We start from the raw sequence: 12,607 nt of genomic DNA on the forward strand, positions 1-12,607 counted from the left end.
AGAAAACGCACAGTGCAGAGATACTAGGAGACAATAACTATTATTCAAAACTGGAGAAGCATACCATCTCACAGATTCCAAAACTCCAAAGAGTCATAACCTAAACTAAATAGCTTCAAGTAAATAAAGTCACCTAATACATAGGTAAAGTTTAACATAAATACACGAGCAACTTCTACAGTCATAATGAGAAATACCCACACTTGTCTTAGTAACTGATAAAACAAGCAGAGGATCAAATTTAAAGCCTGACACATACCAAGCAATTTCTTTCTTTCCTCCTCTTCCCCTTTCCCCCCCTTCTTTTCCTCTTCCTTTTTCTTCCACAGGGTTTCTCTGTATAGATTTGGCTGTCCTGAAACTCACTCTGTAGGCCAGACTGGCCTTGAACTTGAGATCTGCCTGCCTTTGCCTCCTGAGTGCTGAGATTAAATGGTGTGCACCACCACTATAGAAAACATATTTTAAAATAAGCTGTACTCCCCATCCCAAAACACAGGTGTAAACAGTGTACTTAACAAAGGTGACTTAATGGCTCAACTAAGCTGTGGTTAGATGTGCCTTCTTGGAGTAACAGTGAAACTCAAAAGAAAATCAGCTGCCAGGGAAACAAGATCACCTCTGTACATTCAGGGGCTTAAGGAAGGACATCTAAGTTTACAGACTCCTGAAAACAGTTTACCTCTTGCATGTAACGGTTATAACTACCTTATAATGATTTTTTTTACAATCTTGTTATTGAAGGGACAATAACAAGGAAAGAAAAATATTTTAATCTTTAAAGGACCATTCTCTTCTATCATATATTCTTTGTTGTTAAAATTTTTTTAAACATTCCTTGCTTGCCAGGTGTCATGATTCTTACCAACTCCTTCATGAAAATGTTCACGTTTTATGCACATTTTTTGACTTAAAATAAATATTCAACAAAAATACAAAAGAAAAGCATTAATGGGAAGTAGCTCAGCAACAGAACTTTTGCTATCCGTCCCCTCTGCCCCACAAAGGAGAGGGATACAAAATGACATTTCATCACTTTATTTATCTTCCTTTTGAACAATTTTGAGAGGCTATTGGGTCCCAAGTATTGTGATGCTAGAGGTTTAAAAACTAAACAAGATCTCTTCCATGTCAAATAAAGGGAATGATTAAAAAATAACTTTAGTTTTACATAATAAAACAACCAAAAACTGTAACAGATGAAAATAGCTATGAACAAGAAATACAGCAAGGTGCCTTCTCTTACAAGGCTAATACATTAGCAGGAAGAGGAGTCTGTAAACTTAGATGTCCTTCCTTAAGCCCCTGAATGTACAGAGGTGATCTTGTTTCCCTGGCAGCTGATTTTCTTTTGAGTTTCACTGTTACTCCAAGAAGGCACATCTAACCACAGCTTAGTTGAGCCATTAAGTCACCTTTGTTAAGTACACTGTTTACACCTGTGTTTTGGGATGGGGAGTACAGCTTATTTTAAAATATTGTTTTCTATAGTGGTGGTGCACACCATTTAATCTCAGCACTCAGGAGGCAAAGGCAGGCAGATCTCAAGTTCAAGGCCAGTCTGGCCTACAGAGTGAGTTTCAGGACAGCCAAATCTATACAGAGAAACCCTGTGGAAGAAAAAGGAAGTTAATATTTAAAAATTAGAACATGCAAATTATTAAATAAAAATGTACTAACACTAAGGCTGAGGGGACGGCTCATTTGGTAAAGCACCTGCCCTGCAAATACAAAGAGCTGAGGTGGTTCTCCAGATCCCACCTAAAGAACAGCCAGGCATATTGGCGCATGCCTGTTATCCCAGTACTCAGAAGGCGGAGGCAGGGGTGAGGCCAGCCTGGTCTATATAATTGTCTCACCAGTCTCCTAATGAAATAAAACAAAACCAAAAAGATAAAACTAAAGAGGCAGGGAGAGTCGGGCATGGATGCTTGAAGCCAAGTCTGACAACCTGAATTTGATCTCCTGAATCCATACAGTAGGAGAGGACCAACATCCATGAGTTGTCCTCCCACCTATATATACATCCTGTGATGTGTACACACACACACACACACACACACACACACACACACACACACACAGACATGGTGGCACATACAAAAACTGATCATTGATGGAGAAAGACTATTGCCAGCCAGACTAGCTTACTTGACAAGTTCCAATCCAGTGAGTGATCATGTCTCAAAAATAAGATGGATGGCACATGAGGAATGACATCCATCCAAGGTTTTGTTTTCTTCTGGCCTTCACATGTGCATGCCTACACACATGGACAAGCCAGTACACCCTTACACACAAAAAATATTAAAATTATATACTAATGACAATAAATGATCTACAATAAGCAGGACAATATCAATAAATCTCACAAAAGTAATACTGAACAAAGAGAGCCAAATACAACAATACATACGTAGGATTCTTAGGGACGGCAGCTGTGCCTAGTGGCAGAGAAAGGCCAGAATGGCAAGGGACACAATGGTGATGTTTTAGGGCTAGTAATGCTTGTTTCTTATGCTGGTACAGTTTGTAAAACCTATGGACTATTGTTTGTGTATTCTTCTGAAAATAGATGCCAATTTAAAAAATTAAGTATATTATCAAAATTTGTGTATGGAGGGAAGGGATGGGAGGCAGAGAGAGAAACTGAGAAAGACAGAAGGAACTGAGGCAATTATAAACACTAAGACTAAAAAAGCATGATTAGGGTAGAGAAATGGTTAGGTGGGTAGAAGCACTTGCCATGCAAGCATGATGACCTGAGTTCAAATCTCCAGTACTCACAAAAAAAAGCTGCATAAAATGAATGACTGTCAACTGAACACTACTATAATGGAAAAGCAGGGACAGAATATACGAAAACTTTCAGGCCAGATGACTCAGTACATGTAGCAGTGGTGAGATCCTATCTCAAACAAGTGTAAGGCAAGGACAGACACCCCAAGTTATAGTCTGTGGCAAGTGCATGCCTAAGCATATGCGCGTGCGCACACACACACACGCACAAGCACACACACACTCATTCTCTCTCTCTCCTTCCCCTCCCTCCCTCCCTCCCTCCCTCCCTCTCTCTTTCAAAGCAATACTGGAAACAGAGTGCCGTGACCAGGTATGAGAAAATGACATTTTAGAGAGGCTGGGCAGGGCAGACCTCCCTCTGTTAAGGTCATTTTTAAACAACATCCTATTGAAGAGGTTGCTGGTATCTGGCAATGAATGGTTCCAGAAAAGAGAACAGCAATACACAGGCCTTGAGTAGAAGAACACCTCACAATACTCAAGGAAGCTTTGTGCAGTACAGGAAAGACTGCTGCTGTACAGGAGACAGGTGGGTAAGAACAAAGAGCACCAGGAGCTACTAAGCCATGTAGGAACTTTTACAGAAGCCACTCAATTCTGCAGGGTTGGCAAAAGGGTTTACAATCCCTTGAGCTATGAAACTACAGGAGATAATGTGAAAGCCATACTGTGGATTGAACCTAGGGCCTTGCAAACTCTAGGCAAGCACTCTACTACAAAGTTGCATCCTAGCCTCTATTTTTTTTTTTTAACTAAACTTTTACTTTTACCCCAGCTCCTTAAATCTTACATAAAGACAGACAAGTCACACTGTAGACTGATTAGTGTTAACAAATTGTCTAAAGGTACTGGAGCAAAGTAACACAAAACCCTACATTAGCTAGTTCAGGAAGTATCAACATCAGCACTGCCATCTTAGATCAGCTAACCCTTTGCCTGACGGGCTGCGCGAACCTAACTTTACAGGAACGCCCACCAGCTTCCCTAGTCTTTGTCTTCCTTTTTTAAAACCTTGAACTCTCACTTAAAGGATGAAAACAAACCAATCTCAAATACATTATGTTTTCTACCATATCAGTGAGAAAGTTTAAAAGATATGAGTATCAGAAGTTGATTAAATTTTTAAAAGGAAGAAAAGAAATTTGGCAATGGTTCAAAACCCAACATCTGATTAGAATTGCTTTCTTGACAGACTAGTGAACTAGACAGGCTTAAAGGCAATTAAAGAACTGTCAGTAAGAATCAAAGAATGGACGAACTCTTACAGAGCTGACTTACTAATCAAAGATGTCAATCTAAGTAAATGATTTGTAGGTAATAGTATAAAGTTTACTCCCTCATTCCTTAGGGGTAATTAATGGAAGAGAAATGGCTCTGGTGTTCCTGGGCTACTGGTCTCCTATATAATAGTGTCAATTCTCCAGGTGAATGCTTACCGGTAAGGGATTGGATAAGGAATGTTGCGGTGAGGATCGTGCAACTGGTGGAACACTTCTGCCAGGGCTGGTTCCTGGCCCGCTTCCCCCAGCAAACTGGCCAACAGGGAAAAATGGATATGAATAATTCAAAACAGTACCATGCTTCAGAGGAGAGTAAAAGATTAATATACACACAGGTCTTAATTATACATGGCCCTTTAAGTCAATACATCTCATTCTAGAGATAAAACGCCATGTAAGCCAAATTTATCTTTTCAATCAGAGTTTTGAAAAAGAGCTCCCAAAGAAATATAACAAGATATACAGAAAACATGAGTTGAAAGCTGAACGTATGCATGGTTTTGGACAGACACGAGAGAAGAATGCATCTCCCCACCCCCACTTGGTCTCAAAATACATGAAGCAGAAAGACAGTAGTGCAGAAGGTGTTAGTCATCTTTAGTAACCACTTAACAATGAGTCACTGAGTTCACTACACATACATTCCACTAAGCTAAGGGAAAGGGACCAAGAGACAAGTCATTATACCTTAATCACTGAGAGACACAAAACCTAATCTGGCCAAGAGAAAGTTCACTTCATATGTGAATTCTTCTATCATCACAGACAAGACACATGATACAAAATTTAAACCTAGCAAATCAGCAGCAGTCCTTCTAATTACAAGATGGGCAACATTAGTTTGATGAAGATGGAAAGACAAAGGGCAAGATCACAGTAAGGCAAAACATTGCTTTCTAATGCCTTAAATAAACAAGAGGAGTATTACGTTGTTTAAAGACACTGGAGGTTGTTTTTTAACCCCCAATTTAACTTACCTCAAAGTAATCACTAATTTTATGTCCCCTAGGAGTGCCTTTCCCTGAAAATGAAACCAAAGTTAAGTACAGTTTTTCCAATGCACACATAAGCCATCATCACTGAAATGTATTAAGCAGTAAAAGCTCAGTAACTGATCACAACGCTGCCAACTCAAGTGTCAGCTTTACTTTTAACAAATGATACAAACTCATACACTAAGATTACTCTATCTCTTCTGTGTAACAAGTGACTGAACAAACACTGATGGAAATTTTTCACTTTGTTTTAAAAATACACATGCCAAAATCAGGAAACAAAATTCATCTATAATCTACATCCCAATTTAAGAAACCAAGAATCAAAACAAATGCATCAGAACTAAAGAGTTGATCACATTCACATAATTTTGTAACCTTGGAAGGACTTCCTTTACATAAGACAGAATGACTCTAGCTATAGATTTTTAAAAGGGAAGAACAATGCAAAAAGATTGGGAATCCCAGTCCTTAGACAGAACAGGGAAAGGCTAAACCATTTTTTTCTTCCTTTCCGTGACTATATATTCAACAGTGTAACTACCACTGTTAAAGATTTCACCCCAGTGGGTTCCAATAGAAGGGTTCTGTAGGTGAAACCATTTCTATCGGCCACTGCTAACAAAACTCCAAAGTGCCCTCTTCCCCATGATTCCTGTTTGGTCTGAAGAAAAGCCTATGGTAAGAAAATCATTCAAGTACACAGGGAAAACAAGAGTCCCCAAAGAACTGACACTATTTTGTCAGGTATATATCAACTGGCAAGTCTGTAATAGCCTAATACTCCCTAACACATAAACCTCTGTCAGGGATCTCTCAAAACAAACTAATTACTTGCTGGGAGTTAGATAATTTCAAGTACATTAATTCCCCGGGGTTTTAGTGTAAAATGACCACTACCTTGGCTAGTTTCATATGGTTCAGCTTTTCTTTTCCGATTTCGCTGGTCATTCTGCTTTTTCTCAGGAGTCTGTTAAATACCATGCATGTCAAAATTAGAATGTTGGTAAATTTTTACATTAGGATAACAGAGTATATACAAAATATTACAGATATAAAAGAGTTATAACTGGCACAGACAAGTCTTAAAATCAGTGTCCTGCTTTTGGGACAGAGAAACAGGCAAAGTACAGCGTCTTTAATCAAACCTAAACAACTTTTAGAAAGTTATTTAAAATATCAAACCTTTGACATACTCATTAGTAATTTAGAACTGCCACAACATTTAAATAAGATATTTTGGCAGTATGGTAGCCCATGCCTATAATCCCATAAGCAGGAAACTGTGGCAAGATCTCAAATTCAAGGCCTGCCTGAGTGTGCAATAAGACCTATCTCATGAAAGTATTTTTGAAGGACCAATGTCAATTCATATAGCAGGCTTTCAAACAACTACAAAAGTACTTAAACCCAACCCTTTAAAAGGCCTGAATGTCTGTTCAACTGACTAAATTTATAGAAAGCTTCACAGTATAAAGCAAGCAACTGAACTTAAGACTTGCACCTATACATGTGGGTACGTTATCTACATATCTACAGGAAAAAATGGAAACTAAATGACAAAAAGTCTTTCAAATGCTACTGCTAAATTCAGCCAGTGCCCTACTCTATAGAGTACGGAGAAGTATTAGAATTCAAGAGTAGCCAGCTAATTTGCTACAATGACAAATCTTTCACCTTTATTAAAAAACTAAGGCTCCCAACACCATTCCCCACCCCGACCCCCCCAAAAAAAAAACAGATGTAAAAAGGAGAAGGAAAAGGCCTATGTATGATTATAATAATAATAATAATAATAATAATAATAATAATAATAATAATAATAAAAACAGATGTAAAACGGAGAAAGAAAAGGCCTATGTATGATTATAATAAAAATGTGACAGGGCCACATCAAAGCTGCACCAAGACAACAGCACACAAATCCACTAACATGCCCTGCAATTACATGGTGCTACCCTTGAGCCCAGACTGAAGGTATAAAAATGAGAACAATGTTGTTTAGGAATGGCTTCTTACCTCTACTTCTTTATCACTCAAGGACCCCACGCTGCACAAGCTCTGGTTGGAAGACTCACTGTTGAGTGGCCCCTGGAAGGAACGTGTTTTGTGAGTAATCAGAAGTTTTCATTAAAGATGACAGCAAAAGTATGCAAGAAGGCTGTAGAGTTTAATGTCTAAGTCAGATTAGAGGAACCAGAAGCAGCTGTTACAACCCCTCTAAACCAAGCTGAAAGGAACTCAGCTACAACACTGTGACCTCCAAGTGCTCAAACTCTCTGGCTATTGATATCTTTATTTGCTTTACACATGGGCAGGTCTCTAAAGCCATTCTTTAGGGACAATAAACATGGCAAGTCATAAAAAGAGCCTCTTAAAATTGCAGCAAGGGGGTAGGTTAAGGTTCTTTGTGACAGGTAGTCAGGGACCACATTATAAAAAAAAAAATTTTTTTTTTTTTTTTTTTTGAGACAGAGTCTCTATATAGCTCTGGCTGTCCTCAAACTTACTATGCAGACCAGACTTGCTTTGAACTCATAGAGATCTATCTACCTCTACTTCCCAAGTACTGGAATTAAATACTACCAAAAGCAAACCAAAAGTGTTTTCTGAAAAACATTCTACAGAGACATAAATGCAATATTAAAAACAAGTTATATCTCAGTACTCAGAAGCCTGAGGCTAAAGGAGCCCAAGCTAGAGACAGATGGGATCTGGAGGAGGAGAGAGCCTTTCCCGTCCCATAGCTATCCAGGCTAGGTAAACACACAGAAAGCTATGTCTCTCTGAGGAACAACATCACAAGTTTAACACTTCGGATTAAGGATGGCTAGAAGAGAAGACAGCGAAATAACCTTGTCCCCAAAACAAGAAACAGTAAGAAATTTAGAAGGTAGAGAGAATCAGTACCCAGCATTGTTACAATGTATTTGTTAAAGCAAGGCACCATGGTACATACCTACAGTTCCAGCAATCTTAAGAGTAAAGCCAGTGTAGGCTACACAGTTAAGAACCTGTCTGAAAAAAATTACACAATAGGAAATGGCCAACTACTTTATCACTAGCCTAATGATGGTGGTGCACACCTGCTATCCTAGCACTCCTGGAGGCAGAACAGTCAGGGGTTCAAGGCAATCCTAAGCTACATAGTAAGTTTCAGGCCAGCATGAGCTACATGAAACCCTGTCTCAAAAAAGTCAAATGGCTTCATAAGATCAACAGGAAAGGAGTTTCCTCAACCTGACAAAGGACATATGTAAGGAATCAAAAACTCAGCTGGGAATATACTTTAGTTAATAAAGTACTTGTGTCACATGTAACAGGAAGACCTGGGTTCAATCCCCAGCACCACAAAATTGAGAACGTTAGTGCATGCCTCCCTAGGGAGGTAGAGGTACAAGGATCCGAAATTAATGGACATCCTCAGCTATACAGCTAGTTCAAGACCAACCTAGGCTGTATGAAACCTTGTCAAAAGGGGTGGAGGAGGGGAGTGGGAAGAGAGAGGGAGGCTGAAGAAATGGCTCAGAGGTTAACAGAGAGCACTTGCTATTCTTGTAGTTCCCAACCATTGGCAACTCAATACCAGGGGACCTGACATCCTCTTTTGATCTCTGAGAGCAGCCCCAGACACTCACATGTTGTGCACAACATACATGCAGGGGAAACATACATATAAAATAGACAAATCTTTTTTAAAAAGAAAAGAAATGGGGGAGATAAGGATGTCACCCTAGAACTAACTGGATAACTTTTCCCAGGAGTAAAACAAGGAGGTTCATACATGCTTGCTTCTATTCAACATTAGACTAGAAGGTCCAGCCAGGGCAACTGACAAGAAATAAAAGACATTCATATTTGAAAGAAATACTATTTTAATTCACAGACGGCACAATCATGTTTACAGAAAACCAGAACGGATCCATTCAATTATGGTTGGAGTAAATGAAGTAAAATGGCAACATACAAACACAAATCTTACATTAAGAAAACAATTATATAGCTATAGCATTAAAATACAGGTAAATTTAATAAAGGAAGTATAAAACCTACACTCCAGAAAATACAAACACTCAAGGAAAGGAAGAACATAAATCAGTACTGGGTGTGAAGTTTGCACCTTTAACCCAGCACTTGGGAGGCAGAAAAAGGCTGCCCATCATCTACTGAGTTCCAGGTCAGCCAGGCTAGAGGAGGGCAAAACTGTATCAAAACAAGCAAACAACAACAACCACACACCCACACCCACACCCTCTCCCTCTCCCTCTCCCCCTCCCCCTCCCCCTCTCTCCCATGCTTGTGGGTCAAAAGACTTAATTAATATATGGCTACGATGGCAACATCTCCATCTCCATTTCACCAATTCATTGACACTCCCAGCTAGTGTTCTACTGACTTTCTTATTACATGTGACAAGTTGAGGGCAGCAAGATGGCTCAGTGAGTAAAACCCTTGCTACACAAGCCTGACAACCTTAGTTCAATCCCCAGAACCAACAATAGAAAAACACACACATGCCTGCATGCATGCATTTTTGTGCTCATAATATTAACACTTTTACACACACAAATAATGATTACATTGATTCTAAAATGTGTAGGCAGGGGTTAGGAATGTTGCTCAGTAGTAAAGGTTGAAGCCCTAGGTTCAATTTCCAGAGCTCAATGTAAATAAAGAATAAATACTCATATTTCACATGGGATTGTAAGGGACCAGACTGAACAATTTGTAAAAGAATAAAGTAAGAGGAATCACATTCCCTGACACCAAGACTTGCTCTAAAGCAACACCAGCAACAGTACTCATACTAACAGTAGGTACTACAGTTAACAGATCTGTGGGTAGAACTGAGGGTGACTCTCCGCAAACACTGTAACTGGGACCAGCTGATTCTTGAGAAAGGTGCTAGAACCACTCAACGAAGAAAAGTGTTTTCAGCAAATGGTGTCAGGAAATTGGCTAGTCAACGGCAAACCAGTTGAATTGGGCCCTTCATATCATATGTAAAAGCTTGTATATTAGGCAAGTGCTTTACCACTGAACCATACTCCCAGCATGAATTACCTTTAATATAATCATTGCAAAAATCCATTTCCTCAAGATTGCAGTAAGACCACATCTACTTTATCATCAAATAGCCCTCATTTTCTAAAGGAAACAGTAAAGCCAAACACAGTGATGCTCCTGTAATCTCTACACTCAAGAAGCAAAACCAGAAGGGTAATGAGTACAAGAAGAGCTTGGATTACACTGAGTTATAACTCATCTTGCCTACACAGCAAGACCTTGTAGATGGGAACAGGGGAGGGAAGAAAGAAAAAAAGTAGTCGAAGAAAGGCGGGCTGAATAAAAATGGCCCTGTAGGGTCATATATTTAAATGCTTAGTCACCAGGGAATGTCACTGTTTGAAGAATTAAGAGGTGTGGCCTTATTGAAGGGACAGTGTCATTGAAGTTGGACTCTCTCCCTCTCTCTCTTCCTTCCTCCCTCCCCCTCTCCACCTCTCTGCTTTCAACCTGGATGCAGCTCTCAGCTTTTGTTCTAGCACCATGCCTGTCACCATGCTCCTTGTCATGATAATAACGGACGACCCTCTGAAGCTGTGAGCCCCCAATTAAATGCTTTCTTATAGAGCTGTTGTGGTCACAGTGTCTTCACTGGGACAGATCAGTGACTAAGATGGGGGCAAAGGTGACAGACAGCAAGAGTGGTGAATACAGATGAGAGGACTAAAAAGTTGGTTTTTTTTAATCAATTACAATAAAAATAATTACAGACATATAGTGGTAACTACTGTACTATTTGAAATAGCAATGTTGAAGAGGGACAGGGCTTACTGTCCCTTAGACATGTGTACATAACCAAAAGTTTTAAAAGATTAAGAATTAATTAATCTTTTCTCATCCTCTTCTCAAGTATAGCATCTCATATTATTATAAAGTCCCTGGATTAAATTTAATTAATGGAGATCAATGAGATATATTTTCTGTTCTAAAGCAGCTTACTGTCTAGTAAAAAAAAAACTAACCAAGGCTTACAGGCAAAATTTACATGCTAAGTTTTAAAAGTGTCATTAAAACAACTATAACAAAATGAAAATTGAACTAGATTAACATAATCTAAAGGCATGCTAAGTTTCAAAACATAACCTTGTTTTAACCTTGGCACAGCATTTGCTTAGGCTGCAAAGCCCAGGGTTTGATTCCCCTGTACTGTCTCACCTCCACAAAAGCAAAATTAAACAGCTAAAAAAAAAAAAAAAAAAACATTATTAGGGCTGGAGAGATGGCTCAGCAGTTAGGAGTCCTTGTTGCTCTTACAGAGGACCCAGTTCTAGTTCGCAGCACGCACACTTGGTTCACAACTCCTTTAACCTCAGATCAGGGAATGTAACCCCCTTTTCTGGCCTCTGCAGACACTGCACAAGCAGTGGACAGATAACACATGCTGGCAAAACACTCATACACATAAAATAAAAATAAAGGAAAAAACATTAATAAGGATCTGTTAGACAGTTTAATGAATTAAGGCACTTGTTGTACAGGCCTGGTGATCTGAATTAGACTCCCCAAGCCCATATGTAAGAAAACTGACTCCCCAAAATTACACACAAACACAGACACACACAGTGACACCAGTTCCCATACATACACATGCAAAAATATTCCTGGGCCAAAAGCATAACCTGTATATGGATTGTACATGCAGAATTTTCAGTAAACTTTGTGCATTCAAGGTTAACTTGACTGATATAGCAAGTTTCTGACCAGATAGCACTAAATAGTAAGACCCTGCTTCAAAGACTCAAAAAACAAACAAAAACAAACCCACATAATTTTATACTCTGTATTTTTTTAATCACTACTACAATGTTTTTAGAATTATAAAGCTGGGCAGAGTGATATGGCTCAGTAGGCAGAGGGGCACTTGCAGTGTCAGTCTGCTGAGTGAAGCAGACCCAATGTAAATGTGGAAGGAGAGATCCAACTTCAAAATGTGTCTTCTGACCTCTACATATTATGCTGCGGTACACATTCTCACATACACTAATGGGTAAACCCACACACACTTTTTTTAAATTTTTAATTAAAACCTAAAGTATAGGAGCTCGATAACTGGTTCACCCGTTTAAGTACACTTCTAGCTCTTCCAGAGGACCTGAGTTCAGTTCCTAATACCCAGGTCAGACAGCTCACAACCAACTGACTCTAGCTCCAGTGGATCTAATGCCTTCTTCTGACCTCTATAGGCACTTGTGTCACACATTCACATGGACACACATACATACAAATAAATAAAAGCTTTTTTAAAACTATAAAGTTATTGGAAAGGCAATGTTAAGAGTGCCTGCCTAGAATTCATGAAGCCCTAAGTCTAATTCTTAAGTACTTAAGTAATTCTTAAGTAAAAAGCTATCATTCATTTACTATAGCAAAGAAATAATCAACATTCATGTAGCACTTGCACAAACAAACATTCCACTTAGAGCTCTTTATTTAGAGCTGTAAGTTGATAAAGATACAGTTGAT

The 12,607-nt window shown here is 39.0% G+C and overlaps 1 protein-coding gene across 5 annotated transcripts in view; it reads right to left on the bottom strand.

Moving 5' to 3' along the window:
* The window catches only part of Tlk2 (tousled like kinase 2), a 91,592-nt gene that overhangs the window by 62,595 nt on the left and 16,390 nt on the right, over window positions 1–12,607 (bottom strand). For 3 of the 5 annotated variants that reach the window (XM_034505441.2, XM_034505442.2, XM_034505444.1), the window contains exons 3-6: window positions 7,097–7,168; window positions 5,978–6,047; window positions 5,060–5,103; window positions 4,239–4,334 (exon numbers count right to left, since the gene is read on the bottom strand). In XM_034505441.2, the coding sequence (XP_034361332.1) occupies window positions 4,239–4,334; window positions 5,060–5,103; window positions 5,978–6,047; window positions 7,097–7,168 (282 nt within the window). The remainder of the gene's footprint in view (window positions 1–4,238; window positions 4,335–5,059; window positions 5,104–5,977; window positions 6,048–7,096; window positions 7,169–12,607) is intronic. The other 2 variants (XM_034505445.2, XM_034505440.2) reach the window with 1 other exon arrangement.

The sequence above is a fragment of the Arvicanthis niloticus genome, chromosome 6 (assembly GCF_011762505.2).
Source record: "Arvicanthis niloticus isolate mArvNil1 chromosome 6, mArvNil1.pat.X, whole genome shotgun sequence".
Classification (NCBI taxonomy): Eukaryota; Metazoa; Chordata; class Mammalia; order Rodentia; family Muridae; genus Arvicanthis; species Arvicanthis niloticus.